This window comes from Malurus melanocephalus, unplaced genomic scaffold (genome assembly GCF_030028575.1).
Source record: "Malurus melanocephalus ecotype Western Australia unplaced genomic scaffold, MMel_1.1 scaffold_238, whole genome shotgun sequence".
Taxonomy (NCBI): domain Eukaryota; kingdom Metazoa; phylum Chordata; class Aves; order Passeriformes; family Maluridae; genus Malurus; species Malurus melanocephalus.
Genome location: NW_026623470.1, coordinates 1135556 through 1155888, shown reverse-complemented (window position 1 = coordinate 1155888; position 20333 = coordinate 1135556). Strand labels below are relative to the sequence as shown.

Here is a 20333-nt window from a genome sequence, read left to right as displayed (position 1 = left end):
GGAGGAATTCCAGTATTAACTGAACCTGTTTTCTGTCAAGTACAAGAAGCCTGAGGTTTATTTTCATAGCAGTAACTGATCAGCTGGTACTGTGTTTGGCTGGCATGGGGGAAGAAGCTGAGGGAGGGRGCAGCTGACCTGAATTGACCAAGGAGCAATTCCATGCCGTCTAATATTAAACTCACCAGTAAAACTGGGATGGGGATTATTTAGGAAAAGCACTCAGGGGCTTATTGAGAATATCTGCTTGTTGTAGGTGATGACCTTTGCATCATGTGTGGTTTGGGCTTTTTTGTCTGTGGTGTGTGTGTGTGTGTGTGTGTGTGTGTGTGTGTGTGTCCCTTTTCCTTTTTACTGTTCCAGTTCTCTCCCTCATCCTGTTGGGGAAAGGGGAAAGCAAGCATGTGGCTGAATGGGATGCCTTCCTTTTGGGATCAACCCACCACACTTGTGATCAGTGGGTCCCACAGTTCCTGAGCTTCTGACCTTGCAGAACCTGTGCAGAGTCACTCTGTTCAGACTGTAATTGTCTACCTTACTGCAGGAAGGCTGTTCCCTGCCTAGGTCTACAGAGAATCAAGGCAAGGTGTGGGGTATGGCCCAAGAAATGGCTGCTGGGGCTGATTTACATGGCTGTTTCCTGAAGGTTCCTCTTTACTTGACATCTCAAATTACAAGTTTATATAAAAGCAATTAACACTTTTTGTTTGTTCAAGAATATTGCATCAGGATGTGCAGTTGGCAGTAGATCAGAAAATATTGGAAGGCGTCTTGCAAGTCAGCAAGGTTTGGAAAACAGAACTGAATGTGCAAAAAGGGATGTACTCTTCAGCCCATATGTTAATGAAAAATTCCCTAAGAAAGGTGATTACCTAATCAAATATATTAGATGGGGAAAACTTAACTTTTTTTTCACTTTGCCAAAGCAACTTCATGGATAAAAGTATAAAAGCAATTGGATTAAAAGTGTGCTTCTAGCTAAGTCAAAAGTCTCTTCTGTGTTAGTGGCTTCTGGGGAAAAGATTGGTTTAGAACAAGCTTTTTGTGTTTGTAGTGTAGTTTACTAGTTTTGTTAAACAAGTGAGATGAGATGCATGATTTTACTTAATATTATAACATTTTTTCACATTTCTGAAATTTAAGGGCATAATGGCATTTTTAAATTCAGTGCTTCTTTGATAATTATTTTTCAGTAAGAATTTTATCTTTAGTTATTAAAATCACAATGAATTATTCTTAAACACTCTGGTATTTATTTTAAGGTTCAAGGAATGTAAGCAAGTCAGAAGAAAACTTGCTAACTCCAAAATGTCACAGTAAAGTAGCTCACCGAATGTCATGGAATAGTCCAGCTGTTACGGATTCTCAGGTGATCAGTGAGAATGAGCAAATTCTGCCAGGATGCTCTGAAATGGGAGTCAGCTCTTCAGAATCTACTTTGATATTTGGAAAGCCACCAGTTGTTCAAGAGGAATTAAAATCTGCAACTCTAAGCAAACAAGACGACAACTTGGAGCTTGTGCTTTTTGAAGGTGAAAGTAACTCAACTGCTGAAACATTAATGAAAGTTAAGCAAGCCTTCTCTGCATCTGGGAGTGTTCTTCACAATTTGATAGGTGATAAAAAACCATCCCTCTCAGTTGTAGCAAGTGAAATATTAAATGAAACTCCGTGTGCCACAGGGCTCAGTCCAGCAAAAGAATTGTTAACGGAAAAAGTTCCTGAAAATCTAGCAGATGTAAAATCCAGAGAGCTGTTGGACCAGTTTAATCCATCTTCTGCTGCTGATAAACAGCAGTCAAAAAGAGAGGAAATTGAAGGTTTGGAGAAAAGAAACTTCAAAACTTCTATTGAGATTGAGCTTCAGGTCCCAAAACCAGATTTAAAAAAGGTAAAAGAACTTCCCTTGCCTCAAGTACTGGCCAAGGMGGACAAGTTGACTGTTCAGAACAGTTCAGTAAAAGATGGTTTACACAAATTAGATTTCTCTGGAAGAAAAGAGGAAATAGAATTAACACATTCACAAACAGCTGAAAGCTGTATGGTAAAGTGCTGTAATTTAGAAGAAGGTACTGTTAAACTTTCTTTGGCAGGACAGCTTCCTACTTCGCAGTTGCCTAAATCACAAAATGAAATAGGCAACCAATGCTTAAAAGCTGAAAATTCAGAGAAAATTTTAAYTAAGACATCGACTGTTTCTGACCACGGAACGGTTTCTGACCACATACAGTGGTTCAACCAGCTTTCATTAAATGATCCAAATTCTGCAAGCAAAACTAAACCACCTCTGAAGTTTCAACGTACTCCAGTTAGGCAATCTGTAAGAAGAATGAATTCCCTTTTAGAGGCTAACAGACAATCTGTGAGCTTTCAGGCAGTTAAATCAAGTGTTGTTGGCTCACCACTTGTTAAATCTTTGAGCTATGATTCTGCACTATCATCCTGCACAGAAAAGCCCTCAAAGAATTCCATGTTTTTGCCACGCAGGAGTGAAAGTACGCGTGACCGAATTTCTGTAGCTCATAAGCAGCTAGGCTTAACATCCAGATCATGTTGCAGGCCATTACATCCATCAGACAAGCCTGATGTTTCTGTCAGAACTGTTGGAATCCACGAACAAAAAGCAACTGTTCATCCATCAAAGTCTGTTCTAGAAGATCTRACCAATCATGAAATGGTYAAATCCAGTTTGAAGGTTAATGCAAATATAAATATTCCAGGTGCTGCCCCAGAAAAATCTATGATTGCAAGAAGTGCTTCAGGAAAAGARAGAGTTCGTTACAGAGGCTCTCCAAAGAATCCAATGTCTGAAGTAAAACTGCTACCAACTGCAAAGCCAGTAGATTTATAAGATCAAATGTGATGGCCAAACGGATTCTTTGTAGCTAGGTTAACCTTTGGAAAAGTCTAAATTTGTGTGGTTTTTTTTTTAGCTATTATTAATTATTTGTAATTTCTTATTTCTTTTAAATGAATGAGTTGTGAAAATGTAAAAATATCAGTTTGCTTTATGTTGAGGTTTTCGTCATTTACTGCAACTTCTGTAATTGCTACTCAGTTGAACTATAAGARTTTGACTTCTAAAACAAAAATAATCAGTTTCTACAAATGTTTGTGTTATATCTCAAGTTTGATCATCTCAGCTTCTAAAAACATGGTGCATCTTCCAAAACAGTTCTTGCAGTATTTAGATAAAGTATCAAGTTTAAAAGCAACTTCTCAAATATTTAAAACAAAACTAACAGACACATGAAAGAATGTTTTGATGCTGAGTATTAGTAGTTGAATTTATTTACTTTTTAGTTTTAAAAGTATYGTAGCAGTCCTTGTTACTACTAAGTTGGACCTCATATGAGCTGTATTTCTTTTGAGACAATGTTTTTTATTTCTGTTGGAATAAATTGGGAGCATATTTTCCTTATTGAGTAGGTAAATTTCAAAATATAATTCATGTGTGCACACACACTGGGGAATTATTAGAATACACAGAAAACAAATGTGCAGTTTATTCAAGAAGTGAAAAGTCTTAAAACTTCACCCAGCAATGTGTTCTGCAATAGGTACCAAGTTTTTTTTCAGTTGTAAGTAGTAAAATGTTTTTTCTTAATATGAGAAGGGAATTTTAACTTATTTTTAGAGCTGTAGAATTATGTTAACTAAGTGGTGCAGAGGCTGGTTTTAGATGCTGAAAGTGTTGAAAGAGATGAGTGTRAGAAGCCATAGTGTGTTAAAAGTTGATTTGCACAAGCAAATGTTTACATCTTTTGGAATAAAAACTGTTTGTTTGTCATCAGTTGTAAAATTATTTAAGAGTAAACACTTGAAACTGTTTGTTAGCTTTTTATATGTGCTAATTGCTTATTGGCAAAATGTTAGAGCTGAAGCACTGGATCCTTTTGGTTTTAATAAAACCATTGTTTTTCCCTTTTCTGAGCTTGTTCTTCTATAATGCCTTGGAAGGTCAGATTATGCTATTAGTTGGAGACTGCGGACACTAAAATTAGTTTGAGAATACTGAAGTCAGAAGTAAATCTCCGCCTGTCCTTTTTGTTCATCTTAGATTGGTGATTCTCACAACAAGCAAAAGGCATGGTTGCGACATAGTTTATCAGCAGTAGTYCTCTGAGCTTCTTAAAAGGATGTGTTAATCAAAAGCATTGTTCTTTCTATCTCCTGCCTCCTTGCCCCACCTATCCACCAAATTGCCAGTTGAATTGGTTCAGCTCCTTGATGTGGTGGAAACCTCCTGCCTCACTCTTRCTACATTATTGTAAAATCTGATACTGGGCGCCAGCCATGAGGTGACCTTAGAGACCAGGCTTGCTTGGTGTTGTGGCTCAGTATGGAAAGCTTCAGTTCCATGAAGTCAAGGAGTGAATATGGCAGTTCACCCTCCAAAGAGGAAGCTCCTGCTCTTGCCCACACGCTGCTCCTCTCTGCCCTCAGCTGGTGCTGGCACATCCCTCAATAGGCCAAATGCAGGCACCAGGACACCACGGTTTGGATCTTGGCACTGAAATAAACCAGAATCAGTGAAACAACTTCCAGCTGTCGTGGCTGATGCAAGGAGGTAAAAAGCTGCATATAGGACAGAAAGAGATAAAGCAATATCAGGAATAAAATGAGATCTGATTCTGTAATAGTGAGGTGTCATACAGATTTATTTTTGAAWGAGTAAGATTTGAGATTGACAAAGCTGCATTAGCATTCAAAAAATTTGGTACATATTAACAATGTGTCCTATGTGGAGCAGTAAGCCACTTTTSATCGTCAATGCAAGCTAGTCTTGGAACATCTACACTTAGATTCTTAGGGGGAATTTGGTAGCACCCAGACAAAGAAACCCATAACAGAAAAACTTATGACAGTGTGGGGCTGTTGTTTAGGGGGTATAATCTCAGGTTTTTTCTGTGGACAGCTATACTAAACTGGGCTATGACACGTTCCCAGCCGTAGCAGCGAAGATGTGATACACAAAATAGCCTTTAGAAGCTATTTTGCTAAGTGCTATGTTAGATGAGAGACTTATTTAGCAAGATCCTTTTGTAATTGTCTTGGTAACCTCTGCTCTGGATAATGTGTCTACATTGCTTAATCTTGGGACATTAACCTGCAGGTCCTTGGAGATGGTTGCCATGTTGCTACCCTGTGAATCTGCAATTAGGTAACACAGGTAACACTATCGCCCTGTAAATAAACCACTGATCGTGTCATTCTGGAGCGAGGAATCACAGCAGGAAGAAGGATACACTCCCAGGAATGTGTCATATCTTCTGTGGCTGTTAATCCATCACAACCCTTCAGTTTTATTGTCAGACTGTTASATTGAAAAGGGAGATTTTTAATATCGCCCCGAGTTTGTGTCTCCTGCAGGGGACAGAGCCCCGCAGGCTCACCCGGTCGCGGCGGGTCCTGGGGGCAGTTTGGGCCGCGGGGRAAGGCGGGCGAGCGGCCGTGGCTGCGCACGGAGGATGCGCGGCCGCGGAGCCGCCGCACCCGCAGAGCCGCGCTGGGAGCGGGAGGTGAGCGGGGCTCTGGAGGGGCTCCGTGCTGCTGCCCGGGTGCCGGGAGAAGGGAAGGGATCGCGGCCCGGCTGCCGAGGGACAGCGGGAATGTTCCGTRGAAAGCGGATCTGCTCCCGCGAAACGGAGGCTGCAGAGGCCGATGGAGCGGGAGCGCTGCGGGGGGAGCGCGGTGCGGTGGGGGAGCCGCTCACAGGCGTAGCGGGGAATATTCCCAGCACTGAGGTTTTCAGCCATTTTTGCCTCGAAGACGTTTCCAGGTGCCCTGCGCCGGAGGTTGGAGCAGCGGAGCATCTTTAAACGTCTGGCGTGGAGAAATCAGGCAGCTGTGCATGCGTTGAGGAAGACGGGAGAACTCGAGGGGGTTTTGTTTATCCGGGGGATTGGAGGTGATGCATTTTAATTAGTCTCTGATGTGAAAAGGAAAGGAGCTTTAAGGAAACAAGCGTTCTGATTAAAATTCAGTCTCTCAAAGAGGACAGTAAGTGGTATTTGCTTGTTGTGGTTTTTTTTTTTTTTTGTTGTTGGCTTTGGGGATTTTTTTCCTAATTAAACTACATTGTGCAGCCATTTAGTGAAAGGGATTCAAGGAAACAAACCTATTGGCTTCAGGTGGGAAAGATTGTGCATATGAAGTCGGAAGTCTTTTGTCTTAAGGGGCAAACAAAATAAATCCAGGTTGTTCAGTAGTTTCACATTACTGATTTTCCAGTCAATGCAAGAAYAGTGCTTGGCAACACAGTTTCTGGCTGAAGAGTTCTTGGCTTTTAGACCAGAGCTTTATAAAACAGCATAATAAAGGTGGAGGGGTGGACGGTGTAGTGGATGACGTATTCTCATCAGATGAAAAAGTGGATTCATTTTGTTTGCAGTGACGGTTAATTATTATTACAGGAAAATGCAGATCAGTAAATTGATTTCTGCACTTTGCTACCTAATATTTCTTTTAGAAGAGAAGAAAATATCTACCCTATACCCCYCTCCTCTGGCTCCCCCTGCCCAGTTTCCAGCTAGACTTTCAGCTGTCCTAGAAGCTGTGGTAGTAAGGTCCAATAGTAAGATCATTTCCACCATGGGTACAGGACTTYTTTTTCCCCACTATAACTTGTAATCAAATTCCTTTCTTTTTCGCAGGATGAAAGTGGCTACCACTATGATAACTACCTTGCTTTGCAACATGATATTTCTGCTGGCATTTGGATTGGCTTCRGCCTTTAGCCACAGCCCTAGGACACCTGACAGGGTAACTGAAGCAGATATTCAGAGGCTCCTCCATGGGGTCATGGAGCAGTTGGGCATTGCCAGACCCCGGGTAGAATATCCAGCRCACCAGGCTACGAATCTTGTTGGTCCGCAGAGCATTGAAGGTAACTAATTTCTGTTTTGAGTTATGATGTATTTATTTGTATGCTTTGGTGGTAATAATTACTGTTTTGCTTATAGATGCAGAAAGAATATTCAGACCTTAAAATTACGGACTTTTAAACCATGTTGTTGCTTGATCTTTGTTTTAAAATCACCATTCACCTACCACCTTCTTTCRTGCATTGTTTTTGTAGAAATAGTGGGACTTTTTTAATGTACAGGCTTTGCAGAAAAACTTATGTTGTCTGGCACCTCAAAGAAATGGGTTTACTAAATTGTTCTTGAATACTATGTATTAATATATTACATATGTTTCATCTCAAACAAATATGATCTATGGAGCCCAAATCTCATGGATTTTTAGAAATATTTGCAAACCAGAAGACATCAAGTGTTTGTGGTGCCATGTGAGATAAAGAGATAAACCTTACACTGGGGATGCTCCTCCCCCTGTGTCCACAAGTAGAACCTCAAAACTGTGTTGCAGGGATGAATATTCYGTGCTTAGCTTCATTTTTTAGGCCAGTGCTTCTGATCTCACACTATGTAAGTTTTCCTTGGAATCAGTCTTTTATAGCTATGTAAATCATGTGAAATGTCTGGCTCAAATGTTAGAATATTGGGATAATGTTTCAGTGTGTTGCTATTTTAACTGAACAAACCAGCTTTTATTTTGGCATGACAGCAAGAGGCTGAAGGTATGAAACTCCAAACATTTATGTGTGAATACCAAAACAGGGCAGAAGCCACCAACCTTTCTCTTAAAATTAAATCAGTCTGACACAGTGCATAAATGTATGTTCTTTATTTTGTCCTCCTTCTGATCTACAGATTGTCCCAGCCAAACAGATCTGTTTGCTTTAATGGAGGCTGAGGAGAGGATTAAAGCTGAATAGGCATTTTTATCAGATAATTGTAGTTTTTATATTTTCCAAAGAAACTTGGATGGAAACATGTTTTTCTGCAAACTTAAATAACAGAGACTAAGTTTAAAGAGCATAATTTGGTCTGAACTCTTTTTTTCTCCTGTATGGATGTTCATACATAGAGAAATTGGGACAGACTGGTAGAAGTGAGTAATTTCACTCTCCATTTTCCTCTTTTCCCTAGACATTTTTTTAAGAAGAGATCATTCTTATTTAAGAATATAAGCAACTTTGAATCTCTGGCAAATATTTAATCTCAGACATTTGCCATTACTTTCTGATTACAGTGTTAGCAAGATCAGACCATACATTTCTTCTTATAAGTATTGAAAATTTTCTAGTGTTCATGAGACTGAAGTAATGGTAGTTTTCCAGTCATCTGTACTGTCTTCTACAAACAGCAGGTTGGACAAACATTTTTTGTTTCTTTGTTTCTTTTTTCTTTTTTTTTTTAAATAAATCCATCTGTGTATGCAAGAGTAAAACTGAAAGGTGATAAATCCAGTTGAATGATCATATTTAACATTGCCATCTTGCTCAGATAAGGATGACTCTTCTCTTTCAAGCCTACCRTGGATATTTAACAGCCTATTGAGAAATTTCTGCAAAAGAAAATGGTCTTGTGAGGTGAATGCTATCAGTCAGTGTAGAAATACACAAGCAAATCGGGCCTTTGTGCCAATGTTGCTGTTTACAGAGTATTCTGTGGTGAGTTTTCCAGACAGTAATCACTTGCTCTTTCTTTGGTTTCTTGTGGTGATATGTGTCTGTCTATAAAYAGATATGCCTTAAAGTATCTGATTAGAAACTTCAACCTGAGGAAGTGCTGTTTGCAGTTTCTGTTCGGTCTTACACCATTGAACACAATATTTTCTTACACTGCTTTTTAAAAAAAGTACATAAAATTCAGTAAATTTTTCACCAGGGGTTTATTTTTTACATGTAGAACATGAATTGTAGGATAACTAATCCATAAAAACTTGCATTTAATTCTCAAAAAATAAGTCCATATGCTTTTAAATAACATCCATATGAGGTTTCACATTCTGAAGAATTCACCTATGGGCTTTCTGCAGTGACACTGTTATCTCTGGCCAATAATTCTGTGTGCGAGTGCTTAAAAAAAATCTACATGATAATAGAAAGTAAAACTAAGTGGGAAGGGAAGAAAAGTTTTAACTATTATTAGAATGTGTTACAGCAGAACAGGATTTTCATTGTAAATAGCATCATGGCAAAGTGGTTATTCACTGACTACTCTTCTGAACTACTCTTCATTAGGAATTTTTGCCTGAAACTAATAGAGAGTAAAATAGGGCATGAAATGCTTATTATTTATCAGAAATTCTGAGCTGTCARAAGTGTTGACTTCCAATCATTTTTCAGACCATGTGTTTCAGTAACCAATTTAAATATTTTAAACCAGGTTCATTCCATGCCATCATCCTCACCATAAGACCCTGACCGCTCTGTGGTGCATTTGTTTCTCACGTTGACTAGATAACACATCTCCATAAAAACAGCCCTCCACGAATTAGACCTTAATAAATTTAGTATGTTCCTACAGAAAATTGTTTTACTTAACAAAATATTTGCCAGAATGAGCCCCAGCAGCACAGACCTGGAGCAGTGGTGAGAGCTCTGCTTGCCATCAGCTTCAGCTGAGCCAAAGCTCCAGAGGTACCACTGGTTCTCAAAAGGCCAAGATTTCACCCATTATATGTGAACACTTGCAAGCAACTGTCAGGAAAAACACTGTCAGGAAAAAATACTTTTTGTGGGTTTGGAATTTGGAAACAAATTTAGGCTGCCACAATAYAGACAAGTTTACTCTAGCAGCCTGATTATAATGGAATGTTTGCAAATTTGAGTGATTATTAYAATAACATTTTCCATGTTATTATTATTTCCATGAATAAGATCTTAAACATTTAATATGCAACAAAAATATTATTGCTGTTAGTTCACCAGCAGATTTCCTGTTCATGCTCATTTTCCATTTCAGCTTTCTAAATTTTTGGTGTTAACTTTCTAAAGTTCTGTGTTAATCACTGCATTTTGACTTTTAAATGCTAAAAACCAGAGGGTGGATGTATTGCAAGGAACTATACATGATCATTCCCATCCTTAGCTTCACACCCACCCTATCCCTTCTCCCCGAAAAAAGTTTAGGACTGTCTTGGCTGTAGAAAGTGCATATTCTATACCAAAGAAAACTAAAGGATGGACAGTTTTCAGAAAATACATTTAGTAGCATATGTTCTCTTTTTGAAGTGACGAGATAGTTTTCTTGTTGATGGATAGAAAAAAATGCATGATGAGCATCAAGAGGAAGTTTTTTTTAGTACCTGAAAGTGTTGTCTTAGGAGCAGCTGTTTTTTGCTGGCCACATCATTGACTTTTCTTTCTGTACATCCCCTGATTCCTAAAAGTAATAAACTCATATTAACTGCTCTAATTTCTCTAATAATATTCTCCTTGTTAATTCATCATATCAAAAAGCTATATTGGAGTCACTTAGCAACATCTTTTAAAAGAGCAGTAAACATAGAAAAGCAAAATAAGAATTTTTAATGAGTAGCTCTGTTTCTGTACTTACTGTTTGGGTTTATCACTAAAATACTATGCAAGCGATACAGGGCTATATTCAAGCTTTCTGTGGATAAGAACGGGGCTGTGTCTATGTTAAAAGAGAACGAAAGAATAGAATAAAGAAATGCATTCAACATTTCAAAACCACAGAAGTTAATTTTTTCTGCCTGACAGGGAGTTCATGAAGTATGAGACCACTTTTTTTTTTTTTCTTTCCTTGCATATTTACAATTTTGTGCCAGTATTTAAAGGTTTTTTTTTTTTTTGTTTGTAGTTGTTCATTGTTGTTTGTTTTTCTGTTGTTTTCTTTTCTTTTGAGGAGTCAAAGGCAGTGAGTGTATAATGTAAATTTCAGGCCTGTTTGTACCCTGCATAGGAGAACAGCAAAAATCCTTCTTTAACACACGGGGGCACCAGGAGCTCACCTTGGGCACTCTATAGCGCTTAACTTGGAAATGGGAAACGTGAAGTCTTGTTTTTCTTTCGCAAATACCATTGTCTACCATAAATTCAATACAACAGAAAGCCTCTTGTGTGGTTTGCTCGTTTGTTTGATTTGGTTGCTTTCTTTTYGTTTCTTAAAACCACCCCAGAGGAAATGATTGTCAGTAAAGGTGCTGGTGTGACAGCCCAGAGTCTGGAGTTTTCAGTCTGCAGAAAAGGCATAATGCTGTCACAGCATTTAATGATGTCCCTTAAATTGTGATCATCTGTAGGTATAGGGAAATACAAAAAATGTGATGCCTCTTAGGAGTCTTTTGGCTCTCCTGCAGAGACTGCTTGTGGCTACTGGGCAAATGCTGGGGTCTGTTTGACTATTTTGAAAGGGAAKAAGTACATGTTTATTGTTTTCGAGAAATGTTTAACTGTTTGTCAGATTGAGATGATAAAACTCAAGAGTCTGGATCATTATGCAAATATGTTTGCTAACAACTGGTAATTAAAGGCTTGTCAGCACAGACTCTGTACAAGTAACACTCTACATGAAACCTACTGTCCATGAAATTATGCAGATTACTCATGCATGTTAATAATGCCTATTTTATTCACCTTTTACTAATAAGAAAACTGACTGCTGTATTGCTTTCCTGTCTGTCCTCTATCATACCTGCAAGACAGGTACTTGTTTGCTACAAGAACAGTAAAATCTTCGCATTAGAAAGTTGCAAAAAACTTTTGCTGATGAGTTCATTCAGTGAAACCAGTGCAGAAATTACTTTTGCACCTGCTCATTTTCGGGCKAATGTGTACTATGCCTATACCACAATATATTTGGACTTCCTTGACTGGAAGTAATAATAATTGGCACRTGGCTGTTGTACGATATCTGGGGGTCAGCAAACCTGGCGATGTGATGGCTGCATCTTCTTTGCTCTCGTTTATGTGCTCTGTGCTGGAGTGTGTTAYGGGCCTGACATTTAACAAACTCAAACCTCAACATCACTCTACTGGGCTCTGCTTTCAGGTTTTCTTTGGTGTTGTGGGGTTTTTTTTGTTTGGTTGGGGTTTTTTTTYCAAATTACCTAAATAGGACAGGAAATATGATTTCAAAATTTAATATGGACATCTCCATTTTTTAAGACAAAATGAGAGTGGCAGACTTAGAGTTTTTAATATATTAATATGGTAATTATCTGGATTTGTATCAATTTGACTAAAAATACCTATTTTCTTTGCATTTTATTCCAGTTGTAGTGTTAACTGTAACCAGAATTTGAGTATCAGGCAGTGGTGCATGTTGTAAGAGAGGTGCCTTAGAATGCTAATTTCTGAATTTAAAAGCAAATAACAGCAGTGGCTTACAGTGGATTTTCTTTATCTAAGTAGTGGCCAAATKATGATGAGGTCTTGTTTTCAAATATTTTTTCCTGCTTGACTCTCACAAGAAGAGGAGACTGAGGGGAGACCCCATTGCAGTCTACAGCTTCCTTGTCAGGGGATTTGGAGGGGCAGGCACCCATCTGTCCTCTGTGGTGAGCAGAGACAGGGAATGGCCTGGAGTGGTGTCAGGGGAGGTTTAGGTTGGATATCAGGGAAAGGCTCTTCACCCAGAGGGTSGCTGGRCACTGAACAGGCTCCCCAGGACAGTGGTCACAGMWCMRSCYKRMMRRRSYYMARRRGSSKTTKGRMMAWKSYYYYMRGSMMMRGGKKKKRMYYYTKGGGKKKTYCTGTCCAGTGCCAGGAGTTGGACTCGATGATCCCTSTGGGTCCCTTCCATATTCTCTGATTCTGTGAGCATGCCAGGATTTATACCTCTCTGCATCTGTGCTCAAAATCAGCTGCATTTTCCATGCTCCCACTGAATTTTAAATTARCTTGCAGTAAGAAAATACTTTTGGGTTTATTTGGTTCTATGAAGAGATGTTTTAGAAATGTAGAAAATCTAAGGAAGAGGCCCTTACTATTCTTGATTGTGGTGCTGTGCCAGGAGATAGGATCTCTGGCACTCTCCAAAGGCTTGCAGAACTTTTCTCTCTGTGCTTGTCATGGTGTGTGCACTCAGCAGTGCTCTCAGCCTCAGGGATGGATGAGAAGAAGAATATTGTCAGCTGAAGGAGCTGGCTCCTCCCCTTGRGATGCTGTAGTGAATCAAGTTAATCTGGTCTGAGTCCCTTTTGCAGCACCAAAGAGCAGCATTGGGCCTGGTCTTACCTGACAGGGCTCTTCATGTCACCACCCTAYTGCATCTTTGTTGTGTGCCTCTGCTTTTATCCATGTGCAGGACAAACCTCCTCTTGACTGGGGTGGTTTTGAATGGAAAGGCCTCTGCTTTTGGAGCTGCAAGATAATGCCAGCTCACCAAGGCAGAGACCAGAGCCTTGCAGCTCCACACTGGGAATGCTCACAAGAAGGTCATTTGGGGCAGTAGGAAAACGTGCCTGGGAGCAGCTGTCAGACAGGCATGGGAAGGTTTTCAAGGTTTTCATAGCTGCTGAAGARCAGCTGGGACTTTAAGCCATCTGCATGGACAATGGAATTGAATGAATATGGATGGGGAAATGAACAGAAAAATTTTCTGAAGTTCAGTGGAGCAGCAGAGACAAAACATGGATGTTCTGGATGTTTCTGGTGCATCCAGGCTTCACATTACAGGACTGAAAGGAGTATTTTTCTCTGAATGTGTTGAGACTTGGTGGAGCATTTGGACTTTTCATGCAGCTGGTGTCAGTGCCAGTGAACAAAGTGTTCCAGTCTTTCGTTGGCACATTTACATGTATAGGATTGAAGTAGTTTCCCATCCATCGTGGGATAAAGGAGATCAGCGTTTTCCTTTAGTTGCCCTGTTTCCCAGAGCCCCATGCTGCACATGGTGAAGTGCAAAAGCCACTGCTCAGACTGAGGGACAAGTTAATGTAGTCCATTAGAGGACTCTTCAGCCAAGGCAGGCATAARAGATTCCTTTTTTTGCTTTGTCAGTAAATGGGCTGCTGGATTTTTTTATTGTGTATACAATTTGAATAATAATGACATATACACTACTGTTATAAATTTATTGTGAGAGGCATAGGCATTACTTTGGTCCTAACCATTTCACAATAAGAGCCTTTCATATCTTAAATATTTGTACTGTTTGTAATTAAAATATGGGATGAAATTGAATTATTTGCTGAAAGCAAGGTCAGTAATTGTGTGATGTGTGTGCTTAAGGCTTTAGAAAAATTTGTCCCTCTGCAGAGAAAAGGAAAATTAGTCTTTATAGTTTTAATAAACTTTGTGTCATTAAGGAGAAGACAAGCTGACTCTGGAATCTGGGATGCCTGAGCATGTATAGCTGTAGTGTTTTTGGGTTTCCCGAGGCATGCTCTTGAATGGTTAAGGAAGTTGGCTAGGTTTGCATTTTTCCATTCTTTGTTCTCTATGCTTTTTGTCCTTCCCTATTCTCTTGCTTAGCAGCTTCTGTGGAATAGACAAAATGTGATAATTTGTAWTTTTTTCAGTGCCTCTCGCTTCCTGTGCTTAATCAATCTCAACAACCAGGATAGGACTCTAGGATGAAGGTAGCTGAAGAGGCACAGTGCARATGGCTTTGGGGCAGTAAAGCCTTTAGAAGTGTTAGAAGGAAGATGCAAATGCATTTTTTGCATTCAGGATTTTTTGAGAGTTTATGTGGTGGGGTGTCGTGCAGATAATAAAGGAAAAGTAAGTTAGTGAATGGTGTCCCGGTTTAATGTTTAAGAGTTCTGGGAAGCAGTCTGCCAAACTTGCCCTCAGTTAGGGAGATGTTYCTCTCGAGGATGACATAGATATGGCAAGATGAGTGGGGATGAAAAGGCAGGATAGTTTGGGAAGCTATCACTGTGAAAGGAAAAAGATATATCTCTGATTTGGASAGGAGATTGTAAACAATTTTGAAGATTTTTCTCTGTGAAAAGAACAAATAGTCCAGATTAACAAAAGATTTTGCAAATTAGGAAATGTGGTATTGCATCTCTGATTAATATCTRTTTGCTCCCTTAGGAACCTTGGGAAAATGGGATAAGGTCTGCCAGGCTTTCTTTGCAGCTCATATTTGCTTGGAGTTTGTACAGGTCAAGMTAAGAGATGTGATTTTTGCTTAGGGAGAAGATTCCCCTGTGAATTTGAGAGGGGAATCTTGGACACTCTGACTAAGGCCTCTAGAATGACTCTCCAAGTAAAGGGCTTTGATTTAGGATTTATTTACTCACAACAGATACTCATGATCCTCTTTTGTAGCTCTTTGCTAAGATTGGCCAGACTGYCTCTTTCCTGAATTGGTAATTGGGGTAACTCTATCTTCATTATGATGTAGGAAATGGTTTCAATGAGACTGAAGGGCAAATTTGTCCTATTATTTCTCTTTTGATATTCTGCAATAATTCTGAAAATCCATTCTCTTGACTTTCTTAAACTGACTTTCCTGGGGGACAGCACTACCTGTTTGATATGGAGGATTGATCCCCAGGGATTTGTTCCAGCAGTGCTTTACACTACCAGTAGATGGATATCAGTAGCTACAATTTCAGTGGACTAACAGCATTTCCACTAGATGTGTTTSATCAGGGAAATACTCAATACTTGCAAGAAATTAGTTGCTCTTTGTGTTTCTTTTCCTTTTTATTTTCTTTCCCTCTAAGAGTGGAGTGGTTCTGTTGTCTGCACGGGTGGAAGACCCATACAGACAGTACAGCTCTTTACAAAGAAACGAACTGAACTGTATGCATTTTAGATTTTTAATCATTCCAAGGATCTCTAATTGAGACGATACCAGCAGTAGATGAGCTGATTAAATACTTTTACTGAATTATAATAAGGGTAAGAGACATAGTTATTTTTTTGTTTTCCATCCTGCAACAGTTCAAGACCTAGTGCTAGATGACTACATATATGCATATTTTTTAAATGAAATTCAAGGCTTACTTAGGACAAGCTGGTCTTAGCCTAAGACCTAAAACTCTGGTTTGTCCTGTAGAAATATAAAATACCTGCATGCKCACAGAAATTCTACATGTGAAAGGAAATTGATTATTTTGGAGCAGTTCTCTGGCTAGTATGTGACACACAAAAACCAGTTCATAAAAGTAAGGAGATGCGGGGAAAACAGATTTATCTGGCTCATCCTTTCTTAGTTCAAGGGTGTTGTCTGTACTATTCTGGATTTTTGAGGTTCGAATATTTTAACAATGGTGTCTCTCATGGTTCCTTTGGATAGGAAAAATCTCTTGATATTTAGTTGCCTTGTCTTTTTCTTTCAGACTCTGCCTCAAGGTTCAAGAAACTCATGCTATTTTTGTACCTGACTGTATATGTTTGTATCACAATATTTTGACTTGTTAGCTGCACTGTATTTAATCCTAATATGTTTCTTCAAATCAGTACTGTTATAATACCAGAACTAATGCAACTAATGAGAGTTACTGTACATAATACCCCTACTTCCTATATTGATAGCATTTCATTTTTGTCATTGTCGTCTTTGCTGAATGCACTATTTATCAGCGTTTATAAGGAATGAGCTTTGCTGATGCTGTTAAATCACTCAAGCATGCTGAATTATGGCACCAGAGCAGGTGCTATTGTCTGCAGCTCTTTTGGAAAGAAAGAAAAACCCCTCCAATGATCCTGGCATTTATACCTAAAGGAAACAATCCTTTATATTAATATAAAAARATTGGTTTGTACTCAGTCAGGGGAATTCTTGGCAGTCGGTTTAAACTTCCCTGTATATATAGCACACTGGAGCCTGCTAAGTACCTCTGTTTTCTTTATGGAGGGAGCYTTGGTGCCAAGAGGTCTGCGCCACATGCAGGCACGGACAGGCTTCTATCTGATGGATTGTCCCRTGGCAAACCACACTGTATACAGCGTGTTCAAACACCTATTGATTATGTGGTTCTGCAGTTTACAGCAGAMTCATAACTTGATGCTTTTAAGTACATATATGTCATCAATCTTCATGGGAAGGAACTCAGGACAAAAGAAGTATTTTGTGCTATACATTAGACATTATATGAAATTGCATTAGATTAAAGATATGYTACTCATTTTTTTAACCTCATCATCATAACATTATTGTGTTACAAGCATCATCTTTGTGTGGATTATGGACTGTAAATGTATRATAAAGTTCAGATTGGATACAGTGCTGTCCTGCTTTTAGTACCAGGTCTCATGGTCAGCTATGAGTGAAACCTCCACATAGCAGTGATGCAGTTTTTTAATAGGGATAATTTTATGTTTGTTACATATCTGTACAACTTTTCTGCAACACTGCATTACAGAATAAGAGCCTTGTACTTGAAGGGGGAAATCAGCACGTTGATTAGATTTTAGTCCATTGTGCAAATAAAATGGAAATACATGTGCTTTTAGACTAACTTGCTTCTGGTAGTAAAGGCCAACATCCAACTATCATTTGCAAAATTAATTTGCAAAATTTKCCTCAACTGCCACTTCTAAATGTAGAAATAAATACAAAATTTGTATTTTGTATTTGAATGCCTTCTGTTAGCAATTTTTGCAAGTGATTATGTTAGCTTACAGTGTTTGGCTGTACAAAAGATAATTTAGGCTGGAAATGTTTATTTGTATTTTGGGACAGGACGACTTGAATGATTCTTTTGGAGCAGCTTTCATGTTCAGAGGCTTTATTCACATCTAGATCTATGAAAAGTATATAAATTGAAAATAAGACTGTTTGGCAATAATATATGGTGATTTTGCTATTTACCCAAGCAGTTGTGTCTGTGTTCACTCTAACTCACATTTTCCAATTGCTCAAATTCCTTTTCCTCTCAACTCATTGTTAGTGGAATTTATATGTTGACTGTATGTTGTTATCCCTCATTATATAGGGTTTAAATAAAATGCTGCTTTGCTGTCACACAACCATCTCAGTTGCTGCAGTGTGTGTGGTGGCTGTCTTTGTCAGGGGAAATGCTTRAAACTAGCTTTTTATTTGTAATTCAAAAGAATAGTGTACAATAGTATTTTAAAAWCTCCACAAGCAGCTGGGGTTTAGCCTGTGGATGCATTTGGCCATTAAGGCATGGAGAAAAGATCTGGGATGGATAATTATTTGTAGAGAGGCATCGAGAGAGAGTGGCTTGAGTTTGGTTCTCAAATCTTCAGGGGAAGACCCTGCTTGTCAAAGGCAAGGCACCCAGCTGAGGCATGGGGGAGAAGGCCACAGCACACCAGTGTTGGGTGCATTTGTCCAAGAACAGCAGGCCCATCATTGTGTCCTGTGCCACTGAGTTACAAAACCTGCTGCACGCTGCTGCTGTAATCCTGCAGCGATGGTGCTCTGAGTCCCACAGGGAAAACAATCTTGTACCTAAAGATGTGGAAGTCACAGACTGTGATGTTTGTACTGTGGTGACCACTGTGAARGTATACATGAAAAGAATTCCCAACAACAACAGGGACTCTTCACCACTTTTTGTCATTAGAACAGGAAATGCAAATTTACATTTAAGAATTGGTTTGATTTTAAAATAATTACTCTAGGTGTACACAACCAAATTTGCTGGAATATCCCAGGTCCCGAAGGACCTTAATACCTTAAGTCACCTTGGCACTTAATTTATTAATGTTTTTCTAGACTGTGCAGGTAGTATTATTTCTTTTTACAGTGTCATTAACTTTGTCTTCCTGCCCTGATGCTGCCTGGCCCTATCTTCTGTTATAACTACAATGAACAATAACATTGTCAGTGACTGAAGATGATTGTGCMGTAAATGCATCAAGTTTCAGTATTATATTAATTTTTCTTTGCATTTTCTTGCCTAAAACTTTCATAGTTACAGAAAACCCCCCAAGATCAATAGCATGTGGCTGATTTTGTTTCCTAGCTTTATTTTTCATTATCTAAGTTACTGGATTTTGGTCACATGGTTATGTTTCTARAAGAGATGCTTGAAATCTAAGCTTGGATTTGTCTCTAAAACAATTACATATATATATATAGAGAGAGAAATTATATTTTAAATGTAAGTCTAGATTACTTGCACCAGCTAAAGTACTTACACTTCAGATCTTGTAAAAAGACTGCACCAATTGTCTTTGCTAGGTGGTGCGCATGAGGGTCTCCAGCACTTGGGTCCTTATGGCAATATCCCAAACATCGTGGCTGAGCTGACAGGAGACAATGTACCAAAGGATTTCAGTGAAGATCAAGGATATCCTGACCCTCCAAATCCCTGCCCTATTGGAAAAACAGGTAATTCAGCTGTAGCCTTTGTACCTCTGTCTTCACTGTACATTTTGCAGTCCTCAAGCACTGCACAACCCTTTATCGGCAGTGAGGGTTTTCTTCATTCTCTACCCCAGGAGAACTGTTGAGAAATTGGGTGTTTCAGATGAGCTTTTTTTTTTCATTATTTTAATAATACATGCACCTTCTGTATTGCTGTATGACTGCTGGAGAAGGTCATGTGGAAGAAATCATCTTGACCTCAGAGTAGATTATGAGATTTATGAGAGCATCTTGTTCCCGAGGGAGTTCATTTTTAAGCTGGCCCCTGAAAAAAGTTATTCTCTGCAGATGAGATTTACCCTTACATTAAAGACTTTCATTGTGCCAAGAGGAATGAAACTGTCTGCCCTGATCTCCAACCCAGACCATGAGTCAATATTTAAGATACCTTGGCTCTAATCCATACGTCTTTATAGCTCACTGAGGGTGCATCTGTGCCAAGAAACAGAGAACTGTGTGGATGTACCCCAAGGCATTGCAGGCTCGCTCTGGCAGAGGGGCAGTGCAGCCTTGGACAGCCAGAGTGGTGCCCAGGACATGCAGGGTGTCCCTCAGCTTCCAAGCACTCAGGGACCGAGCCCTGTGGATGTTGGTGCTGGAGGGTCACCAGAGCAGCACTGCATGTGCACGATGCAGACATAGCCTGAGAGAACTGATCTATGTGAGCCAAGGAATGACTTCCAGTACTGAAAGCAGTAGTAAAACACCCATTGGCTGCCTTGGGAACTGGAACTGGGAATGAACACTCTATTTTTCTCTCATTTTTTATTYGTGAGCTAAGAGATCCTTTCAAAATGTTTTCTGTTTAGTCTTCTTTTATTTTATTTGGATAATGTGGAACAGTTGTCTGTATTCTTATTTAAAAATGTTTTAACTAGCTTAGAATTCATCAAAAAAGAATATTTGTTATGAAAAGCTTTGTGAAGTGTTTTTGCATTTAATTCAAAAATTTGACAAAATATCAAATAGTCATCCCTTACTGTTTTCTATCACAGCCTGTTTGGTGATGGTGCCTGCATCTCTTCTGAAATAATCTCTTCTAGTTTGTTCACTGTGGCTGTTGTGTGACGAGCTGCAAATGATGGGTTTAGATTTTTCTCACATASAAGCACACACACAGACTTTTTATCTTCTGTATTTGCCCATTAAACCTGTGTTAGTGATTAGATAAATAAATTAAAAACRTGGCATCCAGGGAAAGGTCGTTGAAAA

General features: G+C 39.1%; 1 protein-coding gene across 5 annotated transcripts in view; it reads left to right on the top strand.

The window, feature by feature from the left end:
- LOC130578752 (neuroendocrine protein 7B2-like) overlaps positions 1-20333 on the top strand; it is a 42532-nt gene that overhangs the window by 9077 nt on the left and 13122 nt on the right. The window contains exons 1-3 of one of the 5 annotated variants that reach the window (XM_057375085.1): positions 5314-5522; positions 6657-6889; positions 18936-19085. In XM_057375085.1, coding sequence (XP_057231068.1) covers positions 6658-6889; positions 18936-19085 — 382 coding nt within the window. In that variant the 5' untranslated portion in view covers positions 5314-5522; position 6657. Of the gene's footprint in view, positions 1-716; positions 865-1262; positions 5523-5617; positions 6004-6656; positions 6890-18935; positions 19086-20333 lie in introns of those variants that run through there. The other 4 variants (XM_057375086.1, XM_057375084.1, XM_057375082.1 and 1 more) reach the window with 4 other exon arrangements.